Here is a 17,575-nt window from a genome sequence, read left to right on the forward strand (position 1 = left end):
ACCTGTTGAGAAGCATGTCTTTAAAACCATAAGCTCCCATTCTTGTCCTAAAGTTATTCTAGTATTTAAAACAAATGAGAAAGACACCAGTACCCAATAATTCACACCAGTACCCAAGAGGCTAATGTAGGAAGATTTGCAGGAGTTGGAAGCTAGTCTGGGCTACAGAGTAGAAAACTGGTCTTGAAAAAACAAAACAAAACCCTAATCAAAAAAGTTCAGTACAACAACTGTCTTATTAGCGTTTTGTGGTAGTTTGTCCTCACAGACACATAGATTTGAAATTTGGTTCCCAGTTGGTAGAACTGTTTGGGAAGGATTAGGAGGTATGGCCTTGTTGGAGGAGGTGTATCATGAGGGGATGAGCCTTGAGGTTCCAGAAGCTCACACCTGGCCCAGTGTCTCACTGCCTGCTTTCATTTTTCTCACTGTGTTATATACAGATGGACGTGCCTGCCTACCAACAGGCTCAGGTTTCTTTCCAGGGTCTCTGTAAACATGGTAGTCATTAGTGATAGAGAACTTACATATATTAGATAGGTACTGTGTTGGTTTCTTGGAAAAATTATCATTGGTATCTTCTGCATAAAGAGTTTGCATTGAAATTATGTGTTTCTTTTTAAACACTACATTTGAAAATCATCAGTGTGCCAGGCATGGTAATGTATGTGTTAAATCTAGCACCAGTGTGCAGCGACAGGTAAATCCCCATGAGTTCAAGGCTAGACTGGTCTACATAGTAAAACCCTGTCTCAAATACAAAAGCAACAGCAACAAAAGCCTCAGTGATTATAAGCTAAAATGTTTGTTTCAGAAAACATGTTAATGACTCTTTTATACACTAGGGCTGCTGAAATTCTTTACTATTTGGCCTTGAAGCAAGCTCAGAAATACAAGATAAGTAAGTTTCTCTCATCACCGCACTACACAACACTGACAGAGGCCAGAAGGAACTTAGGACTCTTTCAACATCACGATGCCATTACAGGGACCTCGAAAGACTGGGTGGTTGTGGATTACGGTACCAGGTAATGTAATTATAGAAACACAGATTGAAGTAAAATCTTTTTAACTTTGAGTCATACGTGTGTGTGTGTGTGTGTGTGTGTGTGTGTGTGTGTGTGTGTGTGTGTATGAAGCTGCTAGTGTATATTAGGTCACTTACATAGTGTTATTTGTTCTATATATTGCTATAGACAAACATCTCCAATTTTCTAGAACTCTGTGGAAGCATCATAGTAGCCCCAGCTTTTGGCTTCAGTCTCCAGATGTTAAGCATTGTCAAAAGCCAGTCCTGGCTTTCTCTAAGTACAGTTTGACAGTCGGGTTGTCTTCTTTATCAGCAACTTGATGCTGTCTTCTGTCATTCCCAGTTGTCCTTGCATTCTTGACATATTCTTAGAGGGCCACTGACAGGAAAGAGCAAGATATGAGGGTAACCAGAAAGGACTGGAATTAGTCAGTTGTGTATGGGTGACAAAAGCTGTTGGTGGCTGGGGCTTGGAGATAAGGATCAATTGAGGAAACAGGTACTCAGTTATTTCTAAAGAATTTTTAGATTAAAGAATAGTACTGTTGAATTAGAAGCTGTGTGTGCACTGTGGCTTGCAAAGGCTGAAATCTTTGTAGCCAGTGCATCCCAGCAGTGGAAAATCTGACCTTCAGTGTTGGGGGGTCTCTGTCATCATGCCAGTTTGGATAACAGCCTAGGGTTCTACTCAGGGAGGGTTTCACATTGGACAAGGCATCTTACCCATTGTCTTTCTATGTGCAGACTTTTGTTTCATCTAGATTTTCTTACCATTTCACTGTTGTGCCGGGAAACGGAGGTGGGAATGGAGTGGTAGGGAATTTGTCTACCATGCATGGGACCTGTTAGTTTAATCCCCTCTGCTAAGAAATATGCATAAAAGATGCTATACTTCGTAATATCTTAAAATCAGCAGACATATGCTGTGATGTTCCTATACATTTAAAACTTGAATTGTTTTGTAACTATTCTTGGAGGTGAAAAGTCTATGGAGCACATCAAATCAATTCTAGACAGTTGGTTTGCAATTGGCATTACTAAGTGCTAAAGTTTTTAGTTACAGTATTTTAAATAGTTTTCTAGAAACGAAGAGGAAACAGATATTCTTAAGTCCTCACTATTGACTTCATCCCTTCAAAAATTATGCCTAAGGCAGCATCTCGAATATCTTCTCAGTTTTCTCTGGGGAAACAGGTTTTCCTGAATGTGTTCTGTGCAGAGGTTGCGATGGCGTTAATGGTGTTGGGTCAGTGTCTCTCTAGAAAGCAGTTGGAAAGCAATGTCAATACCTGCTTGTCCTCGTTCTTGCCTCTGACTTGTTGAGAATTTCTAAGTAAGTCTCAAACACACAGGGCAGTGGGGAAGCCACGCTCCTGTTCCGCTCACCTGCTCTGTCCAGCTCCTGTAGCAAAGGTACCTAACCACAGGACACTGAACTTCTGTTCACTTTCTGTCTCATGACCTTTGTAGGAGGCCAGCAGTCTGTACCAGTGTAGTTTCTGATACTTGAGCTTAATGAACCAGGCCTGTGCAGCACTGCCTGTTAGAGGGGGTGGAAAGACACAGTCATCTTCAAATTGCTCTTGACATTTGTGAATTTACTCTGCCAGTACTTCACACTTCAACTGAAAAGTCGTAAACAATTATCAAGTCATTAGCACAGACACTTTCAAGAAAGAGATTTCAGAACACATGTTAGAGAATCAGAGACAAAGAGGCAGTTAGCACTGGCGCTTTCTTACTGTCTACTGTTGACTGATGTTCATTCACGTGTCCCTGTGAACAGCTGTGTGAGAGAGGGACTGAGGGCTGGTAAAAGCAATTCCAAGCAGGATTCATCCTGCCCTGTTTATCTTCATGTCACCCAGTCAGTGTGCCAACTCCACAGCACCTGAGGGATTTGGGCTCTTCCAACTTGTTCTCTTTCCCCAAGGGTGAGTCTTGAGAGCTGTGGTCTCAACAGTAGCCAAATATTTGCCTATTTGTTAGTTTTGGTTTATTTCAGACAGGGTTGCTCTGTGTAGCCCTGGCTGTCCTAGACTTCACTCTGGAGACTAGGTTTTTAAGATGGAGAAAGAGAATGTCTCATGGCGTATTTGAGGGTTAATTTTTAATTATGACAGGAAAAATAAGGAAATAGCCTGGGACAGTATGATGGATATTTAGCTTTACATGTGCAGCGGATAGAAGGGAAGAAGTCAGTTATGGAAAGACTTAAGTCTTTCACTTTTCCCTGTGCTGTAGTTACAGTACCAAGAGAAATCTAAATGAAAGGTGAGTGTGAGAGTCCAGATGGACAGATGAGACTGTTGATTGACAGACATGGTACCAGCTGTTTAAACAACAGCCGTGACCACAAACAGAAAACTATGATCCCCGAGTGTGTGTTCTGTAGAAATAGGATGAGTTCACGTTAGAGTGTTAGAGGCACTGAGAAGTCTCATGTTGATGAGAGGTTTAAATGTTTAAAATTGTGTTTCTTGAACGTATTTACTGTGCTTCATTTGGCTCTGTTTTAAACAAAGCATCCTGGTGTATCATGAGGAGCTGGTTGGGGACTGTTTCCCTCTCTTCCAGTGCCATCTCATTAGGACTCTGTGAGAGCACTGGATAGATGCAAACATCAATGGTGCTGTTAACTCACTTTAATTAGCACTTTTTAATATGCTGGGATCCATGTTCGGCTTACGCTATTGTGGAACATGACTCTACAGGTTTAGCTGTCTGATAAGGATAGTCACGCAGCTAATAGAAATGATCGTGGGTTGAAGGAATTATTTCCTTAAGGAAACTACCTTCTACCATCTGGTCTTTAGTCTTTTGAGAACACTAAGGGCAGACATGAGGACATGCTGAGAAATTTATCTGGATAATGGTAACAACTGGAGCCCTTAAGATTTTGTTATTAATGTTATGGGTTTGTTATGTAAGTCTATTTTATTAATAATATTGATCATGTACATTTAAGGTTTTGTGTTCTGCAAAAGGAAATTTTGGTTTTTGTTTTGTTTTGTTTTTTTTTAAATTGATTTAGAGATTTTTGTTTGTTTTGAGACAAAGCCTCTGTAGCTCAGGCCAGAACTCACTTTGTATTCCTGGCTAGTGTCACATTTTTTGGCAGTCTTACTGGTTCAGCCTCCTGCATGCTGAGAGAATTCCCATGTCCAGAATCTTTTATGGATCTTTGCTGCTGTTGCGAAAATCCTAGCAAACATTTTAGCACATAGATACCAGATTGCTCCCTGTATTAGAGAAAGTGATGGTCGATGCTCTAAGCACAATAAATAGGTCATTCCCATCAATTGACATGGTTGACAAAGCTATTTTGCATTGTGGATTCCTGCATCCATTGTTTGTTTAAGCATTCTTAGTGTATAGAGCCTTGTACATGTGTGGGTTTGGAAAATTATAGAGAATCTACACCAAGTCCTTTCCCCCGGGGAGCTGCCACAGCAGTTGGAGGTGATCTACTGAGAGTGTCCTGGCGGTCACCACAGCAGTTGTAGGTGATCTGCTGACAGCGTACTCCAGAGCTGGAAATCAATGGGCTCTTAGCTCTGCTTTTGTTCCTCAGACACAAAGTAAAACTTGAGCGTAGTTATTAATGTCAGCGCTCAAGAAAAACAACAAGGGTGAAGACCGTCCCATCATCCAGATCTCTGAGAACCTTTCTTCCTAATTGTCTTGAACAAGAACATGCAGTAAATAAATCCAGCCAGATAGCACTGTTCATCCTCAGGGATAGCTTACAGACAAATTGGATAGTCTTGCTAACCTAGAGTTAATAGTGCATTTTCTTTTGCTGTTCTATTAACGCCCAACATTTCTGTGGTGAAGAAGTAAATAACTGCTGTGTAATGTATTCTTTTGTAGCTCTTGGAGTAATCATTATAGATATTCTTATTTGGCACGTTTGTAAGAACTGTAAGCATTTTGAATAAGTTGGTGTGACTTTGGCATGTTCAGGAGAGTTTTATTTTGACTGAACCTTTATTGGTGGAATCCTCTGACCTACCATTTCCCCCCTTAATATTTAGTCCTGGAGGAAAGCAAAGATCTAGTTCATATAGAATCTTTATGTATTTAGCTTTGTGAATATAAGATGAAAATGATTTGGCCGTTGTTTTAAAAATAAAAATACATGGGGAGGGAGAGGGACCTGGGATTGACATGTAAAGTAAGCTTGTTTCTAATTTAAAATTGATCTAATTACAATTATAAAAAATACGCAGATTTTTGAGTTCTCAAACTAACAAAGTTTTGCTTTACAGACTCTTTCAATCGTTAAACTTTTTGGAGAAGATAATTGGAGACTCTGCATTTCTTCTCATTTTAAAGGACAAGAAGTTGTACCAATCTCAGCTTTCTGACACCTTCTTAGAGATGGTTAGTTGATTTCTTCTATGATTGTAAAAACCAATTGATTCTTTTGTTCTTGTATTAAAAAAGAGATTAGAAGAAGCTCCATTAAAATAATATTAAGGTATAAGACATGTTTTGTCCATTATTTAAAGAATTTCTATCTTTATGTAATGTCTGCATATTCAACCATCTCCTTTCTATAGGTCTATTTGCATTTAATTTCTGTGTGTAACTCATTCTGCTTAAATCTTAGCACGAACAATGACCCAGTGAACTCATTTCTAGATAGATAAAACAGATTGATAGGCTTTTCAAACACTCTTATTGTAAAGCAACTGGGCATTATAATTAGTTATTCTGGTTGACTATAATTAGAAATCTCTTGATACTTGAATTTTTTTAATCCCTAATCTGCTTTTGGTGAAACTGATTTTCAGGGTCCTTTTGGCGTCAACATAGGTTCACGAGTGCTGTGGACAGTGCTGAGACGTGTGCATTGGTGGTGGAGAGTTTAAGGAATTAGATTAGCTCTTGGCCTCTGCCAGGACCTCCCCCTGAGGGCCTTGAAAGTTTTCCTAGTTCATTTTCATTATGTGTGAACAGGGTGGTGATGACTGCCTGGCTCCTATTGGTATTCGGGGAGTTATTATAGCGGAAAGTGCACTGACAGGGTCTTGCCCCTCATCCAGGAAGAGCCATCTAGAGGATGACTGACGCCCTCTACACATCCACCTGACAACTTGGATATTCAAATTTGTAACTGAGTTATGAATATTGGGATTTGGAATGTTATATGCAATTTGAATTTACACGTCTGGAATTAGAGATGCGGCTTCAATATTTTCTTAAATGGATGCCTGTAATCAAGTCATGATTACAAATTTTCATTTTAAAGTGAAAAAAAACCCCACAAGAAGTAGATGTGTATTTCCTAAGGATATGGGATACAGAATGCAAAGATGTTGGGAGAATTTTCTCTAGCACTTGGGTTTATTCAGTTAGAAGATGGAGCAACCTACTATGCCACTGTGGACTGTAGCCTCAGCAAGCATGTTGTACTTGGTTCTGATAGCATCATCTCTCTGTGTCTCTGTCTCTGTCACTCGTTCTCTCTCTCTCTCTCTCTCTCTGTGTGTGTGTGTGTGTGTGTGTGTGTGTGTTGTGTGTGTGTGTATGAGAGAGAGAGGGAGAGAGAGAGGGAGAGAGAGAGAGAGAGAGAGAGAGAGAGAGAGAGAGAGAGAGAGAGAGGGAAAGGGAGAAGGAGAGGGAGAGACAGAGAGAGAGAGTGTGTGAAAGAGAATTGTTGCCCCCATATTGTGTTTTTTCCAAAAATTTTACAAGGTAGTATTCATAGCTAATTTTGATGCTTAGTTTTTAAAAGTAAAATTTAAAAACACTATGCCTTTCTAACAGGATATGAAGCAAAGTTCACAAGATTCTCTGCCAAAAAAAACCATAATACAACTGAGTGCAAAGGAGCCGAGGTAAGTCTGCAGTTCCTCATAGGCATTTTCCCACTTCCCTGGCGATTTTGGTTTCTGTGGATCTGAACTGTATTCAGCACATACTTTAAGGAAGTTTTTCTTTAAATCTACTGTTTTTTTTCCTGAAGAAATAGGTTTTCTTCCATAACAATTAAATTCAATGCTGAGAACTAACTTGGCACAGTGGTTGCTGCTGTTCTGATTGTAATATTTTTACAAATGGCAGCCAGCGGATGGTAGATACACAGCTTGTGATGCAAGCATTCCCTCATCTTCCTAACACTGTTTTTAGATTACTGCGTTTCTGCATTGACCTTTCAGGAAGTTTCTTGATTTTCATGAATCCCAGATCCTAATCATTTGAAAGAAAGAAAGAATTTAGTAACTGGCCGATCATGGTTTCTTCTCTTCCATTTTCCCTGGAAAAGCACACTGTTGCTCTTAGACTGCAGCATCGTTGATGTACACTGAAGTAAATGGCCAGCGTGTTAATCAAATAAAAGCCAGGATAACCATAGAGGGCTTTGATTCATTAAGAGGTGCAGCTGTTTGCATTTGTCTTCTCCAACCTCTGTGTTTCCTGAATAAGTATTCGTTGGTTGCTACCCATGAACCTAGGCATGCATTATCTTTTCATAACAACTTAATTTTTAACGTTCAATTGAGAAACTTAGTGTCACCGCTTACAAATTGAAAGGTACTTTTTTAAAAAAGTTAACTCATGATTTAAATAAGTATGAAATTGTGGGAAATAAATGCAGTAGCTTTACAGACAGTGCAGTGCTAATGAAGTTGAGGTTTTGACGAAGCACTCATCAAATACATGGTTGTCTAATTTCTTCTTAAGTAGAGACATCACAGCTTGTACCACAGAACAAGAAGCAGGGCTTCTTTACTTACTGGGGTGCTCAGAGACTCTACTGAGGTTACTTAGTCTTTTACTACCAACTCATAGCATGAAAGAAACATCAATTATAAAGTGTCATCTTTGTTTTAAAAGAAATAATGTTTGAATGTATTTGTGGCTAGATGTCTGCCTCCTAAATATCGTATAATAATAAGCCATTTGGCTTGAGTAATCATAGTAACTTTTTTTCTGTCTTCTGTTTTGATATGGGAAGGTCTTTGGTTTTGCTGACCCTAAGGATCCCAAGTACTTCAACAAGTGACTGTGATAGATGTCATTGCTGCCCTCCCTGGTTGTGTGTTGTGGTGGGTGGGGGCAGGCTGGGATCTCAGCAGGTCAGAGGGAGAGTCTGTGCCTTGGGCAGGACATAGGTCATTTAGCCTTCCCTAGGCTGGAGGAAGAAAGGCGAAGTCACAGCTGTTATAGACAGAGATGGGTTTACTTATGAATTAGCATGTAGGGAATTGTCAAGGCTCTGTCAGAGAAGCTGCTGAGCAGCTTATATGTAAGCAATATTTTCTTCTCCTGTCAAAGGTCGGTGCCGCCACTTCTATAATTTAGTTGTTCAGTTCTGTTTCTGTGTCTATCTGTTTTGTACTTGAGAACATCATGATCATACCTACTTACTTTGAAGCTAATGAGAAACCCTGTCTAGAAAAATCAAACAAAACAATCTATTTTTTCTTTGGTAGCTACCGATTACTTTAGTTATTGATACACTAGTAAAATTGCCAACGAACTAAAAGAATGATGGCCTTTAAAAGTAGAAGGACTCAGTGGTGTTGCTTAGCTGGTCTTTCGAGCTAAACACTTCTGAGCCTTTAAACTGAAAGTTATAGAATTGTGGTACTGAGCTTTTCTCATAGTCCTCGTAAATCTTCTAGAATGTGCTTAGATTTAGATTTAATTGTAGGTGCAGTTCTTATTTGAGTGGCAACTTATTAATGTAAATAAACCAAACATTCACAGTGGGGAAGATGACACCTGGAAGGTGAAAAATACTTTCATCCCACTGTGCTCAATCATCCCATGGTGGAAGGTGGGATCAAAGAAGTAGTCATTTTATCAGAAACTACTTGCAATTAATGAGCCCGTTCCTCTGACACTAGCCAGTCGGTTCATGAGAGTAAAGTCCAGATTGCCTGACCACGTCTTCAGGGTCTCAGCATTCAACACCGTTTGCTTACTTAGTACAAGAACATTCAAACCATGGCAGATGATTTTAGTTTGAGATAAATTTATTTAAATTGCTGTTACAAGTTTATCTGTAAGAGGCTTTAATTTTTGGTAAGGTATTTACTGGCAAAGAATCCTTTTCTCCCCTTTTCCCACTTCTTCTGTTCATCCCTCTTTTCTTTACTTCCTCTCTTCCTTTAAATGGAGAGAGAGAGAAAGAGAAGTGGAGAGATGTACGTGGGTGCTTAGAATATCAACAGAAGTAAACTACCCAATTCAGACAAGGCCCTCCCTCCCGGGCTTGCCCTTTGCCCCTTTCCTTGGTACCTCCTACACTCCTATAACAGCCTTTGGTTTCCTACACATACATGTGCTTTCTTTTGGATTCCAGTCTGCTACGGAGCCTCATTCTTTCCTTGTTTCTCTGTTCTGTCCCCAGAATTCATTTTGACCCCACCTTGGTTCATTTCTTCCGTTCTGTGAGTGTAAAGTCTCCTGACTTTTATCTCTGCTCTCTTCTGATCTCTTTCCACCTCTCTTGCTTGTAGTTGCCCTTCACGCGTTCCGTGAATGACTGTGCTCCTCTTGCTCTTTTGTCTTCAGTCTCCTGTTGTCATACTTTATTACCTGTAGGTATTGGTGGCATCTACTCAAATATAGTGCTCTCAGAAAATTCCTCAAAGCATTCTCCAGGAAATTATACTAGCTATTGTAGGATGTATGACAAATTGTCATGTTTAGTAGTCTGTTTGCTTAAAAAAAAAAAAAAAAAGACAAGCAAAAACATCTCAACCATAGCATCATGAATACAGTTTATTATGCCTCTCAGGATTCTGGAGAACTGGCGTCCACACCAAACCTGGCAGGCCTGTATGTCTTGGCAAAGTTGCTTACATTGCTCGAAGTCTCTGTTGCCTGTGGCTGAGAGTTTAGTTGGGGCAGTCATTTGCCAATGTTTGCACATGTCCTCTCCAGAGTGCTAGTTCCATGAGGGAGTCTCAAGCCTACCCAAACAAAGCAAAATGGGATTAAAAGTTTACAAAACACCATTGAGTTTGTTTTGAGTTGGTGAACTACTCCTGGGCCTGGGCTTGCCCTGAGGAGTGGTAATATACCCAGTGAGACTCCATTGGAGAAAACCGAGTTGTCCTTTGTAAGTGGTGTCAATTGCAGATAGCTTCTTGGTTAGGGGTGGGGCTGTGTCAACCTCCCACTCTCAGCACTGGGAGCCCGTCTGACTTATGCAGGCCCTGTGCGTGCTGCCATAGTCTCTGAGTTCATATGTGTGTCGGGCCTGTTGTGTCTGGAAGACACTGCTTCCTTGGAGTCCTCCAGCCCCTCTGGCTCTTACAGCCTTTCCGCCTCCTCTTCCCACGTGGACCCCTGAGCCTCAACGGGAGAGATTTGTCTTAAGACATTCCATTCAGGACTGCAATGACTGTGGTTAAGCAAGTGTCTCTGGTAGGATGCAGTGTCTGGTGGGTACATGACCAAGAGTGGTATAGATGGGTCTGAAGGTAGAGGGATTCCCAGCTTCCTGAGGAACCTCCTCACTAATTTCCATAATGGCCGTGCAAGCTTGTACTCGTGCCAGCTACAGATGAATGTTTCCCTTACTCCACAAACTTGTCAGCGTGAACTGTCACTTGCTTTATTTGATTTTGCCATTCTGACAGGAGTAAGATGAAATCTCAAAGTAGTTTTGATTTGCATTTCCCTAATGGCTAAATATGTTAAACATGTTTTTAAAAAGTGTTTCTTGGCCATTTAAGCTTCCTCTTTTGCTATCAGATGTGTAGTTGGTAAAAATCTTTCCCCATTCTGTAGGCACAGCTTTATCTAATTCTCGACTGTGGGGAGATTGTTAGCAGAGATGATAAAGACTCCAGGATACTTCTGGACTCAAATTCTTTGTGCTGGAAAGCTTGACTAGAAATGACTCTGCATTGCTAAGCAGACAGTTAAGTGTATAACTCCAGGAAGTTTAATAATTCCCTCCTGCAAATGGTGCATCATGTTTTACAAGTTTATCCTAGGGGAATTCAAGGCTGTAATAGAGAACAGGAATGGATCAGAACTCCATGCCTGAGACTGTCCATAGTTACTGAAAACAACACAAATGCTCTTACCTTTCAAAACTGTTTCATAAGTTTTCTTTTTGTGGGAGAATTCCTGGCTAGTGGGACTGGAGAGTCTGAAAACCACAGAAACTGAGTTAATGTAGCACAGGTCTCTAAGCACAGAACCACAGTGCTTTATGAATCTATATCAGATTTAAGACCTGAGTTCATAAATCCCCTGAGATACTCTTCTGTTTAAAGACAATTTCCCTGTGAACAGTATTTGAGTGTTTGTATCTATTCCATCTGTGTTGTTTTGTTAATTTTGACTTTTTCAAGATAATGGTTGACCAGTTCTCGGATTTTAACCTGTCTGTATTCTGTTGAGATATTTTTAGAATATACCCAAAGGACCAAATAGAATATAGTATTTGAAAAAAAAAATAGCTGAAGGGCTGGGGCCTAAAGGAATTGGAAGCATATCCCTGCAGTATGCATTTTGCCTAATTTTCTAGGGAAACAAAGTTTTGGCTTTGCTGTTCCCACAATCTTTTCCTCATCCTTTTTGTTCTATTTATTTCATGACATCAAGAATCATGAATTAATTTCTGAAATACTGTTTCAACCTCTCATTGACTTAGATGAAGTAACAGCTGTTACATTAGTGGGACAAAGGATTCTTCAAGTTTACATGATGGCTGACTCTCAGTTTCCTATCAATGCTCATGAAAACAAAAAGACCTTGGGGTCATTGACAGTGAAGCCATCACTGTGGTCTATACTATCCACAGACTACAGGGCTGATGGAACTGGTGTCCTGCTGGCCAGCAGTTGGAAGAGAATACAGGGTGTAAGTCTAGAAACAAGTACGAGATTAAACCTTTTTCTGTTTCAGAGCCCCCCCCCTCTCCCCCGCTCCCGTGCCTTTGAAACTTGGGTTCTCTGTCAGGAGATGCTCTTTACTTGGGTTCTCTGTCAGGAGATGCTCTTTACTTGGGTTCTCTGTCAGGAGATGCTCTTTCACGGCTGTTAGGAAGCAGACACCCCCTACCTTCCTTGCCGCTAGTCTCAGTTAACCAGTCCGTTCTTCACGAAGCTTTCCAGTTCTTGTCTAGCATTGGTGCTTGGAAGCCCAGTGCATTTATTTTCTTCTAGTTTTTGGGTTGTATGAATCAGCCACTTCCAAGCCACGTTTTATTGTTATTTTTCTTTTATGAGTTTGTTAATTTTTATGAAACTAATTATGGAAAAGAGCCTCTTTTATATTAAGTTGTTTGTTTTGGAAAAAGTCCAAGGAACCAAATCATTGAAGAATATTGCTGTATAAGACATGGAAAGAAATCATAAAAGATAGAAGCAATCTGACTTCTTAGTGTATTATAGGAAATGCAAGCTTAACACTACAGGTGATTTATGCATATTTGGCTATGCAAAAAGTAATGCCTAAAACATCAATTAGTAGGCCATTATGAAAGCAAAGGTTTTGCTGTAACATCAGTAGATTTGAATATGATGCACATTTGTATGTTTTATGGTAAGGTAAAATGCAGAGAATAAACATGTTTACCTGAACGGTCCCCTGCTTACACCTACAGGTCAGCTTTAACTCTGATCTGACAGATCATCACCAGCCTTGGCCACACTGGTCAGAGTGATTTCACTGAGTTTATTTTGTAATGAATTGGAAAACTGAATCTGCCAGAAATAAACTAGTTAGAAACAAGTTAGACTGATGGTAGATCAATGATCAAGGGAAGTGTTTGCTCAAGGAAATTGCTGTTGTTGGCAGCACAGTTCAGAAGATTACTGTGATGGTTGCTGCTGAAGAGAGAAGCCCTCATTTGTTCAGATCTCTGAGCTGGGGTGGAAGACTGAATGCCAACCGGGCACAGCCTTCTTCGAGCTCAGTGTCAGGCCACATACACCCATGGGTTTGTTGTATTCGCTTCTCTCTGTGTTCTTTACATTCTTCATTCGCCACAGGCTTAACTAGATGACTTAGTTGTTTCTTTTCTTTTCTTCTTTCTTTCCTTGCTATGCTTTTCCCTTGCTAAAATATTAGCGCCATGAGGGCAGGTGGTGGTTTGCTTTTGAATTCCTGGCAGATATCCGACACATTGTAGATTTCTCACAAATACTTATCAGGTTAACTCTATCTAAAAGAAGGCCTTCAACCAATACTAAACAGAAAAGACTTCAGATACAGAGTTTTGCCAGAAATCTAATGCCTTGAGAATAAGCAGATAGGAAGAGACTATAGGCAGTTCAGAAGAAAACTATGCAGTGACCAGAACTAGGAAACAAGAAGGTATGAAACAGTGACTTACCTCCTAAATGATTTATTTTTGAGGCCATTAAGGAGAAAAAGTAGCTACTTGGAATACTTGAAACTTGAGCTTTGATCTCTAAGAAATATATATCATGTTCTCAAATGTACACTAGATCTTTTAGTTTTCCTCTCTAAAAGGATCTCAATTTTGTCATTAAATTTGTCTTCTCTACCTTAAATGTCACTACTCTGCTGCTACTATCTGGGTGACTGGAAAATATTGCTGAATGGGCAAAGTGAAGTTATGTGTATGAATTTAGTTGTATAAGTCCTAACACTTAGTGATTGTAATTATATGCTAATTCCTTAGTTCAAAGCCCGTATTTTTTCATTGCCCTAAATATAAACTGGTAGGGCATTTGACATGGCTTATATCTGCCTTTAGACTCTAGAATTGCTTCTTGAATCACTCTGGCCTGCCCTGTCTGCTGCAGGCTCTACATAACTTAATTCTCAGAGATGCTGTACTCTGTTACCTCTGGGTCCTTTCTGCTTGGAAACAGCTGGACTACCACCACCCAGAAACCTTCTCATCTAGCTCAGCCACACTCACACACTTCTTAAGACTCAGCTAGGTTGTTAACATCCTGTGGGAACTCTCTTGAGATCCACGAGGAAGAGGAGATGTCAGTCCACCTCCATGACCCTACTGACCACAGGCATGGTGTTCCTCTGAAGGGACTTGGCATAAGCCTGTTACAAGGAAGCTGTTTATGGTTCATGATTGTCACCTGGCACCCAGAAGTCTCTGAAGAAAGCGGCCCTGCAGTGTCTATAAATTGCACTGGAAGAAGTCAGTCCCGCCAAAACCCAGGGGTAGAAAGGAGCTGGAGTGTTGTGGGCAGAGTTGCTTCTCCATGGTGTGTGGCAAGGGAACACACATCTTGGAAGAGCTGAGGTGCTTATCAGTAAGAAAGGATCGACCAAAACCCAGTGTTTGCAGAATACCACAGAAAGTTTAAATTTTTTAAATTACCACAATACTTTCTAATACAGAGAAAAACGTGAAAGTAGCAAATTCTGAGGTTTACTTAAATTTTTCTATTTAAATTCCTTGGAGAAAATAAAGATGAGGTGTTTGAGTTGAAGGAATTATGAATAGTAAAGTATGTCAGATGGACTTAGCAGACAGGAAATATTTACTAAGTTAGTAACTAGAACTTGGACACCGGGATGGTGAAATATTAGATAAAAGTGACAAGTGTTATTTGACTAAGCAGAACTGGTGTGCTAACTAACCCGTTTCTCCCTGGAGTCATTTAGCCAGGAGCAAATCCAAGCTTGAATTCCCTGCTTCGTTCCCTGTCTTGTTCAACCTCTGACTCGTGCATGTGTGTCTTCCTAAAGGCTGTCTTGTGCTGTCTCTTCCTGTGTCTGTCTGTCCCTGTGTATGTTTGTCCTGTCTGTGTGTGTGTCTGTCTGTCCCTGTGTGCATCTGTCCTGTCTCTGTGTGTGTGTCTGTCTGTCCCTGAGTATGTTCGTCCTATCTGTGTGGGTCTACGCCGTGTTTCTCTGTGAGAGGTGCCTGTGTGTCTGTCTGATTCTGTGTGTCTATAAAGGGGCTTGGCTCTGTGCTTATTGAACAGCACAGAAAGCATCACATGGGGGAAGGAATGGGACACTTTACAGACATCTTCAACAGTTTTACAAGGGAGCAAGCCACTGACTCTTAAAGATCCCATCTGATTGATACTGTTTATAAACCATATCTGTAAGTTGCCACTTGCTACCTTTGTGGTGGATTTCAGGAAGTTGCGTTCAACTTTTGTGTTTGCTGCTTTCAGCAGATGATACTCAGGCATTACCTGAGGCAGGGGCATGGATGATGAGATGCAGCTGTGCACCAGCTTCTAGCTTCGGTGGTAAAGGTTGATCCCGTGGGAAATCTAAAGCAAGTATGATGATTACATTGTTTTCTTCTCTTTTAACCTTTCTGTTCCATTTTATTTGTGTTTTATACTGTGTGCACTGGTGTTTCACCTGTGCACCACCTGTATATGAACTCTCTGAGGCTGGAAGTGACAGATCCCCTGGGACCAGAGTTACAGATGGTTATGAGCTGCTGTGTGGGCGCTGGGAAGCAAAGCCGGGTCCCTATAACAGTGAGGCCTTGCTCTAGCATGGGTTACATTGTTTCCTTGGAAGTAGATTGAGCAGTTTGAGCACACAATAGGATAGCAGTTTGAAGTCCTGAGTCACCTCCAGGTGGATGGTTAACTCTGCTTTGGAGGTTCCAGGCTCTTAGAATGTAAGATGTTTTCACAGTATTGCATCGCTACAAGTAACAAGTCTTTACTGGAACGTTAGTTAACAAATTCGAATCACTTTGGAGTCAGTGTTACCATCTTAGATACTTGTTGGTTGTTTCCGTTTATGACCCGATATTGCTTCTGCTAAGTGGAGTGTGTGGTTTTTTTTTGTTTTTTTTGTTTGTTTGTTTGTTTTTGTATTGTGTTCAGCCACTGTAGCAGAAACTTACAGTGTTGTCACAAGAAAGTTGATTTTGTCCTATGAAGGAGCTTCCAAGTAGACAGTTGAGGTTGGTGTCATCAGCTGTCTAAGTTCCTTCTGCTTTTAGCTCTGCCGCTTACAGCTTATGGCTTTTACTCCTGTAGGTCCCTGATAGTTCAGGCTCCTCTATTTATTGCATGCGTCATCCAGCTAGAAAGTGATGAAGGCTTTTCATTCAATGGGAACATAATAAATTGTGCGGAATAATGATGATGTACTGGCTGGAAGAATGCCACGTAGCCACCACTGGATAGGGACGTCAGTAGATGGCCATTTTGGGCTGTGTGCGGATTGCTAGGGATTGAAGGATTTGGGTATTCCACCATGAACTGCATCCTTATCAACATTTTGAATTTTTTCCCCCCTCAAACTAGAACTGTTGCCAACTTGAAGCAAATTGGGTTTCTATTTGTCAGTAATTGCTGTTGGGTCGGCAGCTGCAGCTTCGGCTCAGGCTCGTTAACCAGATCAAACAGTGGCTGCCATCTATATTGGCTGTTTCCCCCACACTGTTAGCTAGAGTCCTGCATTGTATACCATCAGATATGCTCAGTAAATGAGCTTTTTGTAAAGCTAGGAAAGTCTTAACAATTTGTCCTCAGGACATCAGGTAGAAAAATAATATTAAAAACTTATTAATGGAAATGAGAAATTTTATTTTATCCCAAAACTAAGACATAATTGGATCCTTAAAAATTATGAGTCAGAAAAGATATAAAGTAAAAGCCTGTGAAATAAGAATACATATCATATTGGCACTCAGGGTATTCAAATATTAAGAAAATGGGATGTTCTCAGATCGTTACAGTGCCTTAGTGCTAGCACCATGGTGAAACAGAGCCTCCCTCCCACACAGTCATCCCTCAGTGGTGAGTTGTCCTGGGTCGCCTCACAATCTCTGCAGCAGTGTAGAGGTGCTTTCTTGACCCTCTGATTTCTGGAGTGTTGCTACCTCAGAACCGACACAATGTCCTTTTTGTAGTGTGGCCTCTGCAGTGTGGAATGCCAGCAAAAACCAGTCACCATTGACCCACCTGAAGCCTTTGGGGAGAGATGCATTCTTTTCTGTTTTGTGTTTGCTTTTAATTTTAGGAAAGTGGTGTTTATCCATGGCATAAAGGTGCAGGTTCTGCTGCAACATTTCTGAATGTTCAAGTCAAATATGCTAAAAATCCTACACTGCTTTATTCATTGTAGGTTCGTTGTAGGTTTTCCCACCAAATGAGGTATAAAAAGTCTTTTGACTTTTTCTTCAGAACTTTTGGATTTTATAGATGAGAAGGCAAAGAGAGTAGAGTAAAGGCTTTGGGAAATTAAGGACTTGATTAAAACAATTAGCAACTTTGTAGAGGAGCGACTGGCAGCATGCATCTTATTGTTTGTTGTGCATTGAGCTGAGTTCTAAGTAGGCGCTGCCCTTTCCACACTTGGACTCTGTAGTGTGGAGTGCTGACAGACACACACAGGGACAGACAGAGACACAGGCTCTTCTCCTGTCTGGGTTTTGGTCCCTTTAAAACCCATTGAAGACTGTGACTCTAGAAGTCTGTGCCAGAAAAGCCGTGCTGGTTCTAAGCGAGAAACACGGACGGCATCGATGGTCAAGCTTGGCAAGGGTCTGTTCTGTGCCCCTCAAGCTTGCTCATTATCAGAATTCTCTGATAACTGTCATTTAGAAGTCTGAAGAAAATGTTGCTTGGTAGGCCACTCTCTCAC

The 17,575-nt window shown here is 40.7% G+C and overlaps 1 protein-coding gene across 1 annotated transcript in view; it reads left to right on the top strand.

Annotated features, from left to right (window-relative positions):
- The window catches only part of Man2a1 (mannosidase alpha class 2A member 1), a 151,549-nt gene that overhangs the window by 74,387 nt on the left and 59,587 nt on the right, over positions 1–17,575 (top strand). The window contains exons 10-12 of the mRNA XM_027397752.1: positions 846–1,028; positions 5,302–5,416; positions 6,806–6,876. Of these exons, the coding sequence (XP_027253553.1) occupies positions 846–1,028; positions 5,302–5,416; positions 6,806–6,876 (369 nt within the window). The remainder of the gene's footprint in view (positions 1–845; positions 1,029–5,301; positions 5,417–6,805; positions 6,877–17,575) is intronic.

Source organism: Cricetulus griseus, chromosome 2 (genome assembly GCF_003668045.3).
Source record: "Cricetulus griseus strain 17A/GY chromosome 2, alternate assembly CriGri-PICRH-1.0, whole genome shotgun sequence".
In the NCBI taxonomy this organism is placed as follows: Eukaryota; Metazoa; Chordata; class Mammalia; order Rodentia; family Cricetidae; genus Cricetulus; species Cricetulus griseus.